This window comes from Sinocyclocheilus rhinocerous, unplaced genomic scaffold (assembly GCF_001515625.1).
Source record: "Sinocyclocheilus rhinocerous isolate Xijiao unplaced genomic scaffold, SAMN03320098_v1.1 scaffold262, whole genome shotgun sequence".
Lineage (NCBI taxonomy): Eukaryota > Metazoa > Chordata > Actinopteri > Cypriniformes > Cyprinidae > Sinocyclocheilus > Sinocyclocheilus rhinocerous.
Window position 1 is genome coordinate 809,416 of NW_015641038.1, and position 19,946 is coordinate 829,361.

Below are 19,946 nucleotides of genomic sequence, written 5' to 3' on the forward strand. Positions count from 1 at the left end.
TTACTACACAGAACCAAAATGTATTTAACATGAGAATTTAGGACATCAACACAAAGTATTTTATAATGTCAAAAAGACATAGACAAAAAAATTAAAATAAATAAATATTGTTATGGGAAAAAATTATCAAAATGTAATTGTTGATTTATTACTTTAACTTAATTCCCATATTCACACATAATGGTGTCATCCTGTGTATTTTTTTAAATGTATAATTATGTATTTTATTGCTGCTAAAATTAAGGGGGAAAATATCCAACAGAGATTTGTTCAAAGGTTTCATAACTTGTGTGGTGAAATAACACTTGTTTGTCCATATTTTGCACTTAATTAGAATTTTACGAGCCTTAAACTACAACTCTCACAACCACAATGTATTCATTATTCCGTCTCCGCTAACAGTGTGGTACAATGAAAGTGCATGAAGAATTCTGGGTAGGAGGAAAGAGATGACGAGCTGGAAAAGGAATCAACCAGCGATCTTTGTGGGCTCTGTCACCAGGCTGGAGCCGTCCCAAACCGTTTTAAACTGCTCTGGGATTGGAAACTCCCTCTGTTGAAAATACAAGAATATATTAGTCAAATAATGTATAAACAATGTCTCAAAATTTAAGGCTGATGACAGATTTTCCCTCACATTTGAATATAAAGCAGGTCAAACCTCTGGAATGGAACACTTGTTATTTTGGTACCATGACATAATGTATCAAGAAAGTTATTTGTTGAAATGAAAGGTTATGGTAGCTCTGTTGGTAGATATTTTCAGTGTAAATAAACTCACATAATCATCTTCTCCCTCAGGAACAAGGACGTTCATCTCAGAGCTCTTGGCACTGACAATCTCACAGTCAAGTGAATCCTTGCTCAAGTAGACATGGCACCCCTCAGTCTTGTTAATGGAAATAATAGGAACTTTTCCCATTACCTGAAAGGCCAAAAACAAGTTGTGTGTTGTTCACAGGCAACAAAATATAGTCCAAAGTCCAAAAACTACAATTAGCTTAAAAGAATTTGCATTTTTGAGCCATGAGTTCCTACTTTGTGAAAACGGGCTACAAAAGTCTCTTATGCTCAACATTTTTTTAATAAAAACAGCTGTGCTGCTTAGTGTTTTCAGGATACTTTGATGAATATAAAGTTGAAAAGAACAGCATTAATTTGAAACAGAACATTTTTGTAACAAATGTTTTACTGTCACTAATGATCAATTTAATGCATCCTTGCTGATAAAAAAAAAAAAAAAAAGGGAATTTTTTTTTTTTTAAAAAAGTTAATTTCTTTAAAAAAAAAATCTTGCTTTAGAATGGTTCTGTATGTGGTTGACGAATTCGACAATATTATGTAGCAACGTCTTAGTAATTCTTGCTATAACAGCACATAGCAGCTACAAAATTGAAGCTTGAAGCATGACTCTGTAATTTGTGTATGTTAACGTCTCTTCAGTATCAACAGATGCATACCACAACGCTATTCAACATTCATATTCTTTATTGATTCTGGCAGTTATGACCATAATTCATGCACATACATTATGCTAACACGTTCTCTTTTACAATAACAACCCTGAGTGCAGATCACCCACAGAACAAAACACTTCAGCCTGCAACTTGTTATGCACAAACATTTACGTCTAACCTGAAGTTGAATGTCTCTGGAGTTGATGATCTCAACGATGCCAACCACATTGTCAAACACGAGTCCGAGCTTCTTACAATTATCTGTGAGGAGAGAGACAGACATTGGCCAGGCATGGTGTGCGGTGCAACGATAAAGGAGAAGATAACGTTACTGAATAAGAGCAGCTGGTGTTATGAGGAGCTCCTCTTACCCACTATGATGGAGTTGACTTTGCCTTTGATCTGGAGTGTGGAGTTGCTACAGCTAAAGACATAAACCACCTGTCTGAGCTCGGTCTCCTCTATCACCAGGTCATGAGACTGCTCCTGATGCTCCTACAGGCCAAATACACACAATAGATCCACTAAACACATGCTGTAGTCATGGTAAATCAATAGAATGTCACTACAAGTGCAGGGTTCAGTCTCCTAGTTTACAAGTATATGGCGAGTGTTATATTAATACATTACTACATTCATCCAACCCACTTTTTGGGAGATAATTCCTATACAACTGAGAATGTTTATATAGTTAGCAGCACTATTTGTACTTTGTATTACTTCCTTTAGTTCACTAGTTGTACTGCTTAATGCGTCATATGTGCAGCTTTTAGTCATTATGCAATGCAAACCAACATTTTAAGTCAATTCACAAATAAATTTGAAAAAATATATATATACCATTATAGCATTTTAAATGTATTCGTAAATTGTTCATATGCATTTTTATTTCCAAGATATTAACTAAATGGCTTTGGATAATGACTAAATGGCTTGGTTAATGATAATGACTTGAAAATATCAAGATCATTGCATTGTGGGATAGATTATTTTTTGCAAAAGTATTTAAGTATTTGGGCAACTGTAGCAGAGCCATTACGTGTAGAATGGTGTAACGCTGAACACAGTCAGACACATGTAGGTTGATGGGCACCTACCACCCTCCACTTCTTTCCTTCCAGCTCCAGCACGGGGGAATGTTTCTTGGCAGGTGCACAGGCAGACGAGCTGGGGTTCTGACATTTGGCTGGAGATCCCTGGTGTGTCCTCCCTCCCTGAGAGCGCAAGTTAGGGTTCTTATGGGTCTTCTGCTTGTCAGACACATGCTTTAAACCTGGAGGCAGAACACATCACCTGATGTCAGTTTTGATGGCAGTATAGTATCTTGTAGTCTGGCGGTGTTCTCCTGCCCACCTTTAGTGATGGCCTCTCCCTGGTTGAGCTGTGCAAACAGAGCTGAGTGCTGGGCTGCTGTGTCGTCGGATTTAGGGCTGTTATCCATGAACACTGGAGGAGGACCTGGTGGTGGAGGAGGAGGAGGAGGGGGAGGACGAGGGCAAGTACCATCAGAAGGAGCACCGAACAGCGAGGGAGGGGCTACAGGACCCTGTGGAGTACATCAGAGTTAGTCCAGGAGAAGCTGGAAACTTATATGCTCATTCCAGAATGGGAAAAACATTAAAAACAAAACTAAAAACACAATATTCATGTCACAGAATTCACAGTATAGCTGTAAATTCACAGCCTCAAATAACACTTTTTTTATTGTAAAATGGTTACTAAATTTAAATGTATTTTCACCCCCATGTTGATGAATTCACTGCAATGGGCGTCCTACTCCAGTAGGTGGCGTATGAGGCAATGGATTACAGTAAGTCTGTAGTGTTGCTGCTGACCTGAATGGAGGGTATGAAGTTCCAAAAAGGTGACCTCCATAAAATCCCAAAAAATTTTTGTTAAATGTTTATCGCAGATAGATAGATAGATAGATAGATAGATAGATAGATAGACAGATAGATAGATAGATAGATAGATAGATAGATGAGTATGTGTGTTCAACTCTATCCACACATATTATAAAATTGTAAAACTTCTACAGAATTCTACAATAAAAATGTCAAGATATGCAGTGAAATGTCTTTTTGGAAACAAGCCTTGCTACATGGTCTGTGCTAAGAAAACAATACTCAATGTGTGTTTCCATGATGATTTTCTCTAATAATCAGATCCTGATTTTCGAAATAATTTCGACAGTCCATGTTTTTCTGACACAACTGGGATAATCTTATTTAACAACATTTAAAGTAAAAGAACAGATCAGTGTGGCACAGTTGGCTATTGTGTGACCCTGACGGCACACTTATGCCTGTTTTATATTGTCAGCACAGCTGCCATTGACAGTTGCACACGGTTCCCACTTCAACACTTAAACTGGCTTAAACAACTGTTGCACACTCATCTTTTCCTGTCTTGTACAAACACACACACTTCTAATCCCAATAATTGTGCTGATGTTCAGCATAGGTTAAAGACAGATAGATAGATAGATAGATAGATAGATGAGTATGTGTGTTCAACTCTATCCACACATATTATAAAATTGTAAAACTTCTACAGAATTCTACAATAAAAATGTCAAGATATGCAGTGAAATGTCTTTTTGGAAACAAGCCTTGCTACATGGTCTGTGCTAAGAAAACAATACTCAATGTGTGTTTCCATGATGATTTTCTCTAATAATCAGATCCTGATTTTCGAAATAATTTCGACAGTCCATGTTTTTCTGACACAACTGGGATAATCTTATTTAACAACATTTAAAGTAAAAGAACAGATCAGTGTGGCACAGTTGGCTATTGTGTGACCCTGACAGCACACTTATGCCTGTTTTATATTGTCAGCACAGCTGCCATTGACAGTTGCACACGGTTCCCACTTCAACACTTAAACTGGCTTAAACAACTGTTGCACACTCATCTTTTCCTGTCTTGTACAAACACACACACTTCTAATCCCAATAATTGTGCTGATGTTCAGCATAGGTTAAACAGTTGGGCAACCCGACCTCTGACCCTAAAGGTCAATGCCTTGTGAAGAGGTGAAAAGGCAAAGGTACTTAAACAAACTGTTAGAGGAAGTTGGAAAACATGGCAGACAAATACATAGTGATGCGGGAGTTTGATTGTGTCTGATGCGTGAGGATATACAGAAGTAAATGAAGTCAAAGGGAGAGGTATAATGTGGAATACATGAGAAGCGAGGTTGAATTACGAGGAGTGTGTGTGAGAGCAGGTGTGTAAGCCAGAGACACACTAGGCTTTTGTTGGGGGCATTTCTATGGTAAACCCCCCATGCAAAAAGACCCAGATGACCACCTGTCCACACCATACAGTCCTCCACACATACTCAGAGCCCTCATGGCAGGAGGGACAGCTGACACACAGTCAGTGAGGGCTCTCAGGTTTCTGTTTGACACACACTATTTCACCCCGTGACAGACAAGATTTAACATCCCAAAAACTCCCAGAACTACTTAAGGGGACAACTGTGTATTCTTTCAAAGGCATAATAGTGGTATGAAGCTGTTGTATGAAAATAAAAAAAAATAAAAAAAACTTTCAAAAACCAAAAAGGTTTGGGGTTGGTAAGATTTTTTTAATGTTTAATTAAATGTTTTTTTAAAAGACTGTCTAAAAGAAGTCTCTTATGCTCAACAAGGCATCAAAACTACAGTAAAAGCAGTAATATTGTGAAATATGATTACAAGTTAAAAGAACTGTTTTCTATTTTAATATATTTTAAAAAGTAATTTATTCCTGTGATGGCAATGTAGAAAACAGCTGAGCTGCTTGATATTTTTGTGGAAGCCATGATACATTTTTTTAATGATTCTTCTTCGATGAATATAAAGTTAATAAGAACAGCATTTATTTGAAACATCTTTTGTAACACTATTGATCAATTGAATACATCCTAGCTGAACAAAAGTCTTAATTTATTTCTAAACTTTTGAACAATAGTGTGCATAGATTAAATTCATAGAATAAACTCTATTCATAGATTAAACTCAAATTAGTTAATCACAACATTATAATGTACACTATAATGTACACTATAAAATAATGAATATTCATTTTGAAATTTGCTAAAGATTACATTTAACAGTGTTATTAAATTATTAGTGTTTTTAAACTCCGTAAATGCTGACATGGTCGTGCTTTAACTGGGCGTTATTTTTACTGTTTTTTGTGGCTCTGATAGGATGTGTATAAGTATTAATGTATTGTATGTGCTAGTTGTCTTATGTTTTTATGTCCATCTATGATTATGATTACCTGCCAAGGGACTGCGGATGAAAACTACCCTTCAGCTAAATTCGGTACAATGCGTGAAATGGAAACATTTATGTTATAATTGTACATGGTCCCTTTTCAAATAAATTTTAATAATAATAATAATAATAAAGATTAACTTTAAGTGAGTGTTAGATGAAAGAAACGGTTATCTAAATGTAAAATTATAGGGGAAATTATCATAAACAATTAAATATGCGATATCGACTGATATACTGATAAATTAAAAATGATCAAACTCCGGTAAGGTAATAAGCAGTATGGTACCAATATACTGTGCATCCCTAACTGGAAGAAAATGAATTTCAAAGGCAGCCATGCATGAATATAACTATACTATTTATCTAGATAGATGTACACAGTATAGCTGTTAATCATCTGAAATTAATCTGCATTCAACCAGCCTCTGTATGACCAAAAATGGAAAATATGCTCTTCTGTACAGCAGTTTCGATTTTTTCCTAATTTGAAACGGAAACACAATATCGAGCATTGAAAATGTTTAAGTCTTTGAGAAAATGACAAATGTCCTTCTTAAAGGTGGGGTAAGCGATTTTTCAAAAACGCTTTAGAAAACTGGTTCGGGCCGACTAGCAAAACAAACTTGTAGCCAATCAGCAGTAAGGGGCGTGTCTACTCATGATGTGGAGGAGAGAGCGTTCAGTGCACAGGACGGACATTAGCCGAGCCGAGCGACAGAAAGATAGAGATGGCGGATAAAAAACAAAAGAGGAAAACATCTGCGGAACAAAAGAAATCTTAAGGCAATAAGGCAAGAAGTAGGACCCGTGTAAATATCAGATCAGCTTTCCAGCGCTGGAGAGAACTCAAGGAGCGGAAGGCCTGCGATTGGATGCCGAGGTTGCTTTATTTCTTCTCGATAGGCGAGTAACACCGTGTCTGCTCTGCAACAGCTAAAGTCTGTCTAGTACACTGGACGCGACAAAGCGACCGTTGAAAATCATTTGAAATTTGTGTCAGTATGTCATGAATACAACGCAGCGGCAGTTTTCTGTCGGGGATTTGTCGTGTCGTGCCGTGCAGCATCCAGTGTAGACCATAGATATGTATATCTATATATATATCTATGGTGTAGACAGCATCACTGATTATAATGAGTTCCCTAGTATTTTGTCGCGCCACGCCACTCGCGTCCGGTGTAGACACGGTGTAACTTTGGTTTTGCTTTGTTTCACAGAACTAATCGTTGCCTGGGTTGCGTACGCATGTTTGGGGCGGAGCTATCAAAATAGGGGCGAGATCCTTTGGGGTAGGGGCGTGTTTGTTTTGGTGATTTCAAATGTCAACATTGGCTACCAGAAATCGCTTACCCCACCTTTAATGTAGAGTTTTGATTACCAACAACTGTACTAATTCTATGTCTGGCAAAGAATATTCACATCATACTTCCTGAATACAAACAAGTTGAGGTTGGCCTGAAGTCATTTTCCAATTAAAAGTCTCACTCACAGTTTTGCTCCAGGCGAGTCCAGTGGTGTGGTGCTCCTTAATGTAGGTCTGAAGTTCAGTCCAGATGTTCAGATAGGAACGCACCCACTCAACATGACGGGGGTCTCTGGGGTCAGTGGAGACACAAAAAAAAGTTCAAGTGTTTGTTCAAGTGAACAAATAAATGTTCATGTACTACATAATTGCGAGGGAAATTGACTATGTGTTTAACAAAATGTACCAAAGTACAGTAGAATCATGGTATCATTTGAAGATCCTTGGTGTAGCAAATATAAATACCATTATACATGGCTATGGTAATCATTATCACAATACCTTGTAAGGGACATTTCACATTAACATATCAAACTGACCTGATATGAACTAAATAAATAAAAAACAATGCACTAACGTGTCTTTGTAATCTTTCAGGACTCTGTTTGTGTAGAACATTGCAGCATCGTTCATCTCCTTCACATACGGCCCTGGTTTCTGACACTGTATGACAGAGCAAGAAAACAAAGGGTCAAAAGAATGTCAAAGAAGCTTACTTATTAATATAAATAATAAGCACAGAAAAAAGGATCCATTTCCAGTAAAGCACTAATACTGAGGCTCTGAACCTTTGATGTAAACAGCAGCGGTAGTTTAAAGCAAAAAATGATAGAGTCCAGATCTGTCTTAGTCCAAATTCACATTGCAGAGATTAGATACAGCCAGCCACAGTAAAGACATCAGAGGAGTTTACATAATAGAAAACAAATATAAATTCAAACATCAATTTGATGGTCCTCTCACCAATGACTCAGATGGTTTGTGTGAGGTCGGCCTGTTGTCACAATCAAAGAAAATATGCCCAATGGATGGATTTGATATTGTTTGAAGTGTATTTGGTGGGCTTTCATCACTAGCATCAAGACATGACTGAATCTGAATGTGCAACCTTAACATTAAGCCACTCGAATGCAAAAGATGCATGAGCCAAACCAGGTATTTTCTGGATCGGTTATAACAGAATTATGTTTGTATACAGGAAGTTAGTGACTGACTAGAATGCACCACACTGTCCATGGGAAGTGTGAGACAGAGAGAAGTGCTCACCACGGCCACCCAGCCCAGAGCGGGGATGCTTTCGCTCACGGCAGACAGGTGGTTGAACAGGCTGCTGCCACGGTTCTTCTCCCGGAAATACTGGACCTCCTGGATCTGGTCGGAGAGGGGTCTGAGGAGGTCAGCCATCTCTGTCTGATTGGGAATAACAGCGGGAAAGCCATCAATTAAAAGTTAAGATTCCTTTGTGGAACATCAAACAGCAAATCTCATCGAACAGTCGGAGTTATGCATAAAACAGACCAAATTCATTAAAAAAAAGGTACTTATGGTTAGGATTTTTGAAGATGTATGAGCAATACTAATAGTGATAATTGTCTTGCAGGCTCTACTAATAAACTACTTAAATACGGTAATTTGGCATTTTAGTCATTTCATTTGAAACTTCCATTCATAAAATATCTATCCCTTACTTTTATAATTCAATCAACTTAGTCTAATAATTCAATTAACATATCTTTCAAACATGAACAAAATAAGTTTTATGCTGAATACCACTGTAGAGTATTCACTCTCTTCTATTAAAGACTGAAAAGATTTCTCTTTTTTTTTGTTTTGACATATTTCCTATTGAAATACGAAGTTTGGGCAGCACATATCCAGTTTTGTTATTGTTGACTAAAACTAAAATGCGACTGTACCTGAAGACTGTAGATTTTAAATGTGTACATCTGTTAAAAGTCAACTGTGTCAATATTAAAGACTGTTAGCATACAGTGTACTTTAAAACAAAAAAACATGGAGAAAAGGCTACTCCACAGCAACTCCAATTTTGATTTCATTGGACCTTTTAAGCAAGCACAGAGAAAAGCACAGAGTCTGAGGCACCCAAGCGGACTTTTAATACTGGGACCATTTTTTCCAATGAAACGTCCAGCGAGCTTCACCTCCCTCTCACTCCGCATTCCAGCCCGTGATGGGGAGATCCCCCTCGCCTTGTAAGGTCCTGTCCTGTACTGATGTTTATAGTTTACCTCTGAACAAGGGGGAGAGGGAGCTCACTGTTTCCTTTGTTAAATGAACGTTTTTGTATTTATGCTTGTGTTCAAGCAGTTGCCATGTCCACCATTTCAGTCCATTTCATAAGAATTTGGTGGGAGAATGAGGACGACTGACTTCTCTGGACTAAAAATACCACTTCTTGTTTTCAGTCAGGCTCATCAGCTCAGACTGACCTTCATGTGCAAATCAGAAGAAATCACAGAATTGACCTGACTTCAACCTCATCAAATAAGTGAGAGATAAACAAACAAGACAGACGGTGTGTATTTAGACAGTATATGTTGGTACAATGCGTGTTTATTCATTACACATTTTGTGGCTGAATGTGACTCATCAATTGTTTTTGGTGTCAACAAGGTTGAAATGTGGAGGGTTGTGGATTGAGTTTGTGTTTGTGAAAGTGTGACATAAAGTGATAAAGAGCGAGGGGGAGCAAAAGAGAACGAGCAAAAGCGTATTTACATAAATTCCTCCCATAACAACATGCGCATGATTTTCATTTCTGTAAACAAAGGAGCCTCTTTCATCCATACTTGGACATTACAACCCTTGTTAAGACACTGTCCGAAGTGCAAGTACCTTTCCAGCATCATTCTGAACTTCCCTTTCCATCATGCTCAGCCGAGGAGAGGGACAGAAATAGCCTGCCTATCTCTGAGCTATGAATGGAGCCAGAGCTAAGAGCTTTCTAAAATAAAAAAATCTAGATATACTGTATAATTGGACATATATTAGCTGTATAAGTCTGGAAGGTATAATTTACTTTACTCAAAATAACCAGGAATTAAGATGTGAATATATATCCCTTGAACAGACAGAAAAGATCCACAATAAATGTTAAATTATTTTAAAAAAATCAACTAAAATGTATCTAAATAACATAAAATTAAATATTAAATTTTTGCATTTTAATATATATTTTATTAATTAAATAGTTGTAATTCAATGAAATAATAAAAAAAAAATTCTAGATAAATAATTGGACACATATTTATGAACTATGGAAGTTATAATTTACTTAAAATTGCCAGAAATTAAGATATGGATAAATATCCTCTGAACAGACAGAAAAGACCTCACTATTATCCCAAGACTGAACATCTTGGTCAGTCACGGTGCGATGCATTTTGACTGTGAACAACTCTATTATAAGAGGAATTAGAGAGAAACAGCTGCGGTCTACAGGCCACACAAACACTCCTCATCCAGCGACAGGCCCGTCATGTGACCAGGGCCACAGACACACACCGGCTCAAATATAGAACATGCCCATAAAAAGCCACAGAATGCAAGCACAGTCCCACACACACATATACAGAGAGAGAAAAGCCAGAGGTTTAGGGCAACTGTCCAGCATCCCTCCTGGGAGCTATACGCACTTCACACTACTGATGGAGAGGAACAATGGCTAAACATAGTGTGTGTGAGTGAGTGAATGCTTGTAAGATATATTTATATATGCATGAACAGAAAAAAAAAAAACGTATTTAAGAATTATTGTGAAGCTGAGCTGGGGTGACTGTGCGTACAGTAGAGTACTACATAGATAGCCAGTCTTTTCTTAGCATATCTAATTCAGGTTGAGTGTTTTTCCATTCAGATTTGTGGGAATCCATTTGCAGATGGATCCTCCCCATCACCAATGCATTTGACCATTGCAGTTGTGGCTATCTGTTTTTAATTAATTATTAGACACAACCACCACAATGCGAGATTGTTCATGCTAGGTTGTTATTCCCCAATGCAAGTCTATGGGATTTTTTGCCTCATTTAACGAGCATTAGGTTTGCTTAGAAAAGGAATAGCACAACTGTCCTCAACAAGCATGATTTAAGGTATCATTTAAATACCGTTGCGCAAACGGTGCAAGACAAACATCTTATCTCATGGGATTTTCTGCCAATGGCCATTAATCTGACACATACAGATCAGAGATCTGTCCCTCAGCTGTGTACATCTCATTGAGTTCAGTAAATATTGAATCTGTGTTCAAATTAAACAGGAATCACCATTAAAATCGAAATAAAAAACAGAAAAACACTCTAAATATTCCAAACAGTTCTGCTACAGCACTTTTCCTACCACTTGTGTGTTTATTATCCAGTGTTTGATTCTCCTTCCTGCTTTCATCCAATAGCCTGTGGCCTCAGATCTTCTTCCTGTTTGGGCAACGTGAACCAAAGTCCGATGACATGACATCACGCTGGCCCCCTGCACTTCCCCCTGGCCACTGTGTGAATGCACCAGGAATGTGTCGCATTGGCATTTTTTTAAACGGGAGAGGTAATCCCTATGTGAACAGAAACCATAGTCGCATGGCTGACCACATCGCTCAGAATAGTATGGAGGAGAGTAAGTGGTCGGCATTACAGCAGGACAGAGCGTTTAAGTTGAAAAGCACTGAATTTATATCACCCTTAAAGGAATAGTTCACCCAGAAATGAACATTTGCTAGAAATGTATTCACCCTCAGGCCATTCAAGATGTAGATGAGTTTGTTTATTCATCTGAACAGATTTGGCGAAATTCAGCACTACATCACTTGCTCATCAGTGGATCCTCTGCAGTGAATGGGTGCCGTCAGAATGAGAGTCTAAACAGCTGATAAAAACATCACTATAACCTCATGCAGTGAAATGCTGCTGGTTTGTAATAAACATAATCATCAAGACATTTTAACTTTAAACTATTGCCTCTGGCTAAAATAAGAGTCTTCTATCCATAATATTGCTTCCTTCAGAGCAAAAGTGGTCTCATCTGAATCAGAAAAAATATGCACAGATCAAGCATTGTTTATGAGCAAAAACACTCCATAACAGTTTTAAACAAAAATGTTATGGATATTGATGATAGTGGATAACAGGGGACGGACTTTTTCCACTGGAGAAAGCGGATGATGGACTTTATTTGGCATTTTAGCCAGAAGTGACATTTTAATGTTAAAACGCTTAAATTAATGTTTTTTCTTTTTTTTTTTTTTTCAAATGCACAGCTTTTCGCTTCTGTTTCAGTCTATTCTCTGATGGACTGGAGTCGTATGGATTACTTGTGGATTATTGGTTGTTTTTATCAGCTGTTTGGACTCTCATTCTGACGGCACCCATTCACTGCAAAAGATCCAAGTGATGAAATGCTAAATTTCTCCAAAACTGTTCCAATGAAAAAAACAAATTAATCTACATCTTGGATGGCCTGAGAATGAGTAAATGTTCAGCAAATGCTCCTTTTTGGGTAAATTATTCATTTAAAGAGACAGTACACCCAAAATGAAAATTCTGTCATTATTTACTCATCCTCCTGTCATTCCAAATTCATATACTGTTTAAAAAAAAAAAAAAAAAGATTTCTATTTCAAGTCTTCTGAAGCACACAATAGCTTTGTGTGATAAAAACCTGAAGTTTAGGTCATTATTCTAACTGTTTGGAAAATATCTACTTGGGAGAAAAAGACTTATTTTCATCATCCTATTTTATAAAAACATTCAGTAAATTGATCTCATTGTGACAATTTATCCATTCAGGTTTGTTTGTTTTTTGTTTACTTTTTTTTGACCTCATATTTCTTAATCAAAATGCCATAACTCAGTCCAGTGAAATGACAGACTTCTCTGACGTATGCTGGACTTCTTCAGTCATTTAGTCTGCATTTGTGTCAAAACTGAAGCATTCTTTAGGCTTAAACCAATTTGCCTCCATCTAATCAACAACCAATGGATAAGAGCAAGTCCCCCTCCAAACTTTCCTTCTGTATGTGACTTACGCTTCACTCGAACTTATGTCACAATACAGAAGAAATTTGCAGGTAGACATCTGTTGAGACTGCACAGACAGAGTCATATGGGTCATTTGCTGAAGAGACTCTCCCAGTTTTTTTTTTCAAATGCACAGCTTTTCGCTTCTGTTTCAGTCTATTCTCTGATGGACTGGAGTCGTATGGATTACTTGTGGATTATTGGTTGTTTTTATCAGCTGTTTGGACTCTCATTCTGACGGCACCCATTCACTGCAAAAGATCCAAGTGATGAAATGCTAAATTTCTCCAAAACTGTTCCAATGAAAAAAACAAATTAATCTACATCTTGGATGGCCTGAGAATGAGTAAATGTTCAGCAAATGCTCCTTTTTGGGTAAATTATTCATTTAAAGAGACAGTACACCCAAAATGAAAATTCTGTCATTATTTACTCATCCTCCTGTCATTCCAAATTCATATACTGTTTAAAAAAAAAAAAAAACAAGATTTCTATTTCAAGTCTTCTGAAGCACACAATAGCTTTGTGTGATAAAAACCTGAAGTTTAGGTCATTATTCTAACTGTTTGGAAAATATCTACTTGGGAGAAAAAGACTTATTTTCATCATCCTATTTTATAAAAACATTCAGTAAATTGATCTCATTGTGACAATTTATCCATTCAGGTTTGTTTGTTTTTTGTTTACTTTTTTTTGACCTCATATTTCTTAATCAAAATGCCATAACTCAGTCCAGTGAAATGACAGACTTCTCTGACGTATGCTGGACTTCTTCAGTCATTTAGTCCGCATTTGTGTCAAAACTGAAGCATTCTTTAGGCTTAAACCGATTTGCCTCCATCTAATCAACAACCAATGGGATAGGAGCAAGTCCCCCTCCAAACTTTCCTTCTGTATGTGACTTACGCTTCACTCGAACTTATGTCACAATACAGAAGAAATTTGCAGGTAGACATCTGTTGAGACTGCACAGACAGAGTCATATGGGTCATTTGCTGAAGAGACTCTCCCAGCAGGCACTTTCAGTCAAACTAAACATTGTTATTATGGTGCTTAAAATATGACAAACTCTGTAGTGTGGGATATGCTAACGGTGCTTCAATGCAAGTGATTACTTCATGACCACAAAACTGTGAAATGTCACATGTCGTAAGTTTACAATACATCTAGTTTAAATGTAAATTAAATCATAGGCAGACATATTGGTTTGGGTGTACCTTTGCTGGCTCCTGGTGTGTCATGGCCATTTTGAGGAAAGCACGCTGGACCTGCAGGGCAATGTTCACCATCTCTGCCTGTTGTATAAAAAATAAATTAATTAATAAAAACAAGTAACAACAAATGTATTCATTATATATATTTAGAATAGTATTGTACTTCATAGCATTTTGTGTTGGAACTGACATTACAAGCTTGCAATGAAATGCCTTTGTCTTGCTAAAGCTAATTTCATAGCATTTGTGTCCTAAATGAAAGAAAGAAGAAATGGTTGAATGATAATGTAAATGTAATGTAAATATATTCTGTTCACATATGATTGTTTATGTAATTGTTAATTTCACTCTATTTTCAAATTAATCATGTTATTAATCATGTTATTTAAAATGTAATACTATTTGTATGATGGATTTTCAGGTATTATGATTGAAAGTCCAAAGTTTTGGGATAACTCTGACGGCACCCATTCACTGCAAAAGATCCAAGTGATGAAATGCTAAATTTCTCCAAAACTGTTCCAATGAAAAAAACAAATTAATCTACATCTTGGATGGCCTGAGAATGAGTAAATGTTCAGCAAATGCTCCTTTTTGGGTAAATTATTCATTTAAAGAGACAGTACACCCAAAATGAAAATTCTGTCATTATTTACTCATCCTCCTGTCATTCCAAATTCATATACTGTTTAAAAAAAAAAAAAACAAGATTTCTATTTCAAGTCTTCTGAAGCACACAATAGCTTTGTGTGATAAAAACCTGAAGTTTAGGTCATTATTCTAACTGTTTGGAAAATATCTACTTGGGAGAAAAAGACTTATTTTCATCATCCTATTTTATAAAAACATTCAGTAAATTGATCTCATTGTGACAATTTATCCATTCAGGTTTGTTTGTTTTTTGTTTACTTTTTTTTGACCTCATATTTCTTAATCAAAATGCCATAACTCAGTCCAGTGAAATGACAGACTTCTCTGACGTATGCTGGACTTCTTCAGTCATTTAGTCTGCATTTGTGTCAAAACTGAAGCATTCTTTAGGCTTAAACCAATTTGCCTCCATCTAATCAACAACCAATGGGATAGGAGCAAGTCCCCCTCCAAACTTTCCTTCTGTATGTGACTTACGCTTCACTCGAACTTATGTCACAATACAGAAGAAATTTGCAGGTAGACATCTGTTGAGACTGCACAGACAGAGTCATATGGGTCATTTGCTGAAGAGACTCTCCCAGCAGGCACTTTCAGTCAAACTAAACATTGTTATTATGGTGCTTAAAATATGACAAACTCTGTAGTGTGGGATATGCTAACGGTGCTTCAATGCAAGTGATTACTTCATGACCACAAAACTGTGAAATGTCACATGTCGTAAGTTTACAATACATCTAGTTTAAATGTAAATTAAATCATAGGCAGACATATTGGTTTGGGTGTACCTTTGCTGGCTCCTGGTGTGTCATGACCATTTTGAGGAAAGCACGCTGGACCTGCAGGGCAATGTTCACCATCTCTGCCTATTCAGAAATCATTCCAATATGCTGATTTGCTGCTAAAGAAACATTTTTTTTTATAATCAATGTAGAAAACAGTGCTGTTTAATATTTTTGTGGTAACCATGGTACTTATTTATTATATTATATAGTACTAATAGATATAGTAAATATAATAATTTGATATTATAATAATTGTGATACATTAAATTAAAAACCAATTATTTATTTTTGAAAATGACAAGTTGTCTTTAATTACATTAAACTTACTATTTTACACTCTATAAATGGGTTTGTATACAGTGAAAATATACAGCTGCCTTTAAATTTTAGGAAGAGCATCCTTAGGAGATCATCATCTCTGGAGGTTGTTGGCGTTAAAAACTTTGAAAACCCCCAAAAAGACCACATCCACACAGACCTACAGAACATGATAAGTTCCCACAAACATTTAGCACAGACAGTCTCTTTTTTCACTGAGCGAAAGATCCCGCATACACACTCACACACATATTCAAAGAGCCATTTCTCATCTCTTATTAAACCAAAAGGGAAATGTTTCCTCTCTGAGTTGAGCTTGAGGAGAATTCCAGTGTTAACAAAGAGGACACATACATCCCTCTCCCACTTTCTTTCTGCTCTTTTTCACCCCTTCCCTCTCTGTCTTCTCATAATATTACATTCCATCACTAGAATGAGCCACTGTGCCTCTGTGTACACTAAGTACATTGTTCAGTGCCTCATTTCTCAAGCAGCTCTTTAGTTACCAATCGGTAGCGACTGGCCATGAAATGTAAGCCATATAGACCGTTATGTACTGTCAGCCAGAAAGAAGCCCCAACATTTCATTTATTGTTTGCAGGCTGTCAACTCAAAAAGTACCTTGCGTTAGGACAGATGGTACAGAAGCACTCACTGACAAATGACTGATGGTAAGGGCTCCTATGGAGCAAATGCACCTATATTAAATTCTGATGAAGATAGTGATCAGGACATTTTAGTTAAATGATTATCTTATAAAATTCTAAAATTATTGTCAATAATTTGATGAGAATTTTTTAGTTCATGTTGAACTCTTTGACTTGATTGCAGATTTTGGTATGTTGGCAAATCTGAAAACAGTGTGATGTCTTTGAGATCTCTTCAAAAGTATTTCTCAGACAAAAATTCTAAGAAGCAGAAAATGTAAGCAAATTTGCTCTCCATTTAATGCTTCCAAAAGAGAATTACTGAAATATTAAAGAGCGACCTTTAAGATACACTTTCAAGTTTCAGTATTTGAAAGGAACTAATACCTTAAAGGGGTCATATGATACAATTTAAAATTGTCCTTTCTCTTTGGAGTGTTACAAGCTGTTCGTGCATAGATAAGATCCCTAAAGTTGCAAAGACTAAAGTCTCAAACCCAAAGAGATATTCTTTATAAAAGTTAACATTTATAATGTAACAAAAGATAATAGATAAATGCTGTTCTTTTGAATTTTCTGTTCATCATAGTATTCTGAAAAAATTTATAATGGTTTACACATAAATATTAAGCAAGAAAAACCATTTTCAACATTGACAATAAGAAGACATATTTCTTGAGCTCCAAATCAGCTTATTAGAATGAAACACAGGAATAAATATATTACAACGGAAAATGGTTACTTTAAATTGTAACAATATTTCACAATATTACTTTTTTACTGTATTTTTGGTCAACACCCTTGGTCAGCATATGAATCTTACCAACCTAAACTTTTAAACAATAGTATATTTCGAAACAACACTATCAGAAGTGTTTTGTTTTATTTATTACTCTTAGACTTTTTAAAAATATTTTATATAATTTCATAACAATCCAGAAGTTAATATAACCTTTTTTTAATAAAATAACACTGTTAAACAGTAATTTTCCAGTCCAACAAGACACTAATACAGCACTTCATTGCTGCAGCGAAAATAAGCGGCAGTTTAAACAAGCTGAGTTGTCTCTGTAAATAAGCTTTAGACAAACAAAAGCTGTTCTACCTTCACTTTTTCCATTTTTCAAACATCTGCTTTCAGATTATAATAAAACATTTTCCATTTGTTATGATGCAAATGGATTTAAAAAGGCTGCAAGGAAACAGAACAGCACAAAGTCAATTGTCAAATATAGCAGAGTTATGTGAAGCTGGACAGCAAGAGCTGTGAGCTCCTTTTTAGCAACTTTTTAGGGCTGACGTTTTGGACGTCTGTGAGTGTGTGCAGTCATTTTGGTACTATAAACTAAGAGCTCTTAGGAGAATGACTTCACTCTTATATTATCTACCTCTGCTCATCTTCTGTCAGTATTCCTGTCTCTCTGTAAAATCTGCATTGACATTGGTATTCACAGCCCCTCACACTTACATGCTTTGCCACATCTCCACCAATAGCTGTGCTGGTCCTCAAATATTCAGACACTGAACCACTCAGCAAATGGTCGAACGCCTCCATGCTTTCGGATTCACCTTAACATCAAAGAGACAGCAAAGAGACAACAGAAATTAATTCAACTGAATAAACAGAGTCTAACAGAACAAACAACACATCCAACAGAGGATGCTTTAAAATCCCATTCATTGTTGGGGACGTCAGGGTTGGAAAAGGAAAGAAATGTTAATATTGCAAGAGAATGTCGATTTGGAACTAATGAGATCTTTGACAAGACAATGAAATATAAAGATCAACCAATATTCTTTTTTAAGACGAGCAGATACAAGATAAGCAATTTTAGACTCCTGCATATTTTTTGTTATTTAGTTGTATTTCAGCGATTTGACACAAAACAATGACTAAAATAAAACAGTATAAAAATAACTACAACAAAAAATTTCTGTTGAAAAGAAGAATTAATATTAAAATTATTAGTAGTATTATTATGATTAATTGTAGTATTAATATTATTGTTATTAGTAGTAATTATGCCACTATTTAAATCAGTTATTACAGAATGGATAACAGAAGTAGAAAACAAAAAAAATTGGTCAAACATCAAAAAAAAAAAAAAGACTGAAAACACTGAAGGAACAACTGCACACACAAACTAGAGGCTGCAGAAATCGAAGAGAGAATTCCGAAATCCCATTCACTGACATCCGTATCCATTATATATTTCAGACTGTGTCTATGTGCAGTGTGCCAAGACCAATGCCACTCTTTTCCTATGAGAATATTTTTCCCATGAAGAAAAAAACCCTAAAAGTCAGAGGTCTTCTCCTTACGATAATCTGTTCAGACAATGCCCTGTGGACAGACCTCAACAGCATTTTTACATCATATGCTTTATAAATAAAAACTATTAATACATTGAATAATTCAACTGCTGTCAAGATCTTTCATCCAAAGCACTGTTGTACTTATGGTACCTCCGTTGATCATGCTGCTGATGTCCCCGTTGACCAAACCCTCAGGACAGTTCTGCAGTTTGATCGCCACCGCCTCCAGACGAATCACTGCCTGCTCCAGACGCTCAACCAGTGTTTCCATGACAACGGTCCTGGAGAAACAGAGCAAACTCTTGGTCTGTGCTAAATGGCCATTATGGCCTATGAAAGCTGTTTGATTTGTAGGGACTTCATGACCTGAGTACCAGTCAGTCTAAATAAAACACTTTCTGCTCCCTGTAACGGTCAAACAACTGCACATATCCCAGAAACATGACAACAATAATTATGAGAAACGTTTTATTGACTTTCTTGGAGGCGATCTAATCCATTGTATGCAAAAATGTTGCAAGAATGGGATTAAGGTAAAAAACTGTTAACACTTTTTGTTTACTTAATGATTAATATAATAATAAACATTACTTAAACCAGCCACACCTATCAACAACATCCATTTTCAAAAAATATAGAAAATATTATTATTACAATGATATTAATATATTATTATAAATGATGAAGTATTAGCTAAAATTGGCTTTCTGCAAATCTAGCAGACACACACTGAGTATATGAAGGCGTGGAGTGTTCACGGGCAGCCGTCCATATGACCACACCTCAATACTCATCTGCTAACAGGAATTTAACAGTCAATTCAGGTATGACAGCGTCAAGAGGAGGTCACAAATGCTGCTGTCAACAATCCAAAATCAGCAGTTTATCAAACTATTTAACTACATAAAATGTTCATCCCCATATTAAAACCTTTTAAAAAGAACTCAACCAAT

At 36.3% G+C, this 19,946-nt stretch overlaps 1 protein-coding gene across 2 annotated transcripts; it reads right to left on the reverse strand.

Annotated features, from left to right (window-relative positions):
• Window positions 1-166: 166 nt before the first annotated feature.
• LOC107754274 (adenylyl cyclase-associated protein 2-like) lies at window positions 167-19,270 on the reverse strand. 2 transcript variants are annotated; one of them, XM_016570663.1, is made up of 13 exons: window positions 19,144-19,270; window positions 18,146-18,246; window positions 15,716-15,793; window positions 14,280-14,357; window positions 8,300-8,443; window positions 7,611-7,696; window positions 7,220-7,325; window positions 2,811-3,003; window positions 2,555-2,730; window positions 1,829-1,952; window positions 1,636-1,718; window positions 782-925; window positions 167-553 (listed from the first exon to the last, which is right to left on the reverse strand). In XM_016570663.1, exons 1-13 carry the CDS (start codon window positions 19,262-19,264, stop codon window positions 470-472), a joined length of 1,518 nt encoding a protein of 505 aa, XP_016426149.1. In that variant the 5' UTR covers window positions 19,265-19,270; the 3' UTR covers window positions 167-469. The 2 variants fall into 2 exon arrangements, with proteins under 2 accessions (XP_016426149.1, XP_016426150.1); XM_016570664.1 differs by lacking the exon at window positions 14,280-14,357.
• Window positions 19,271-19,946: the final 676 nt, after the last annotated feature.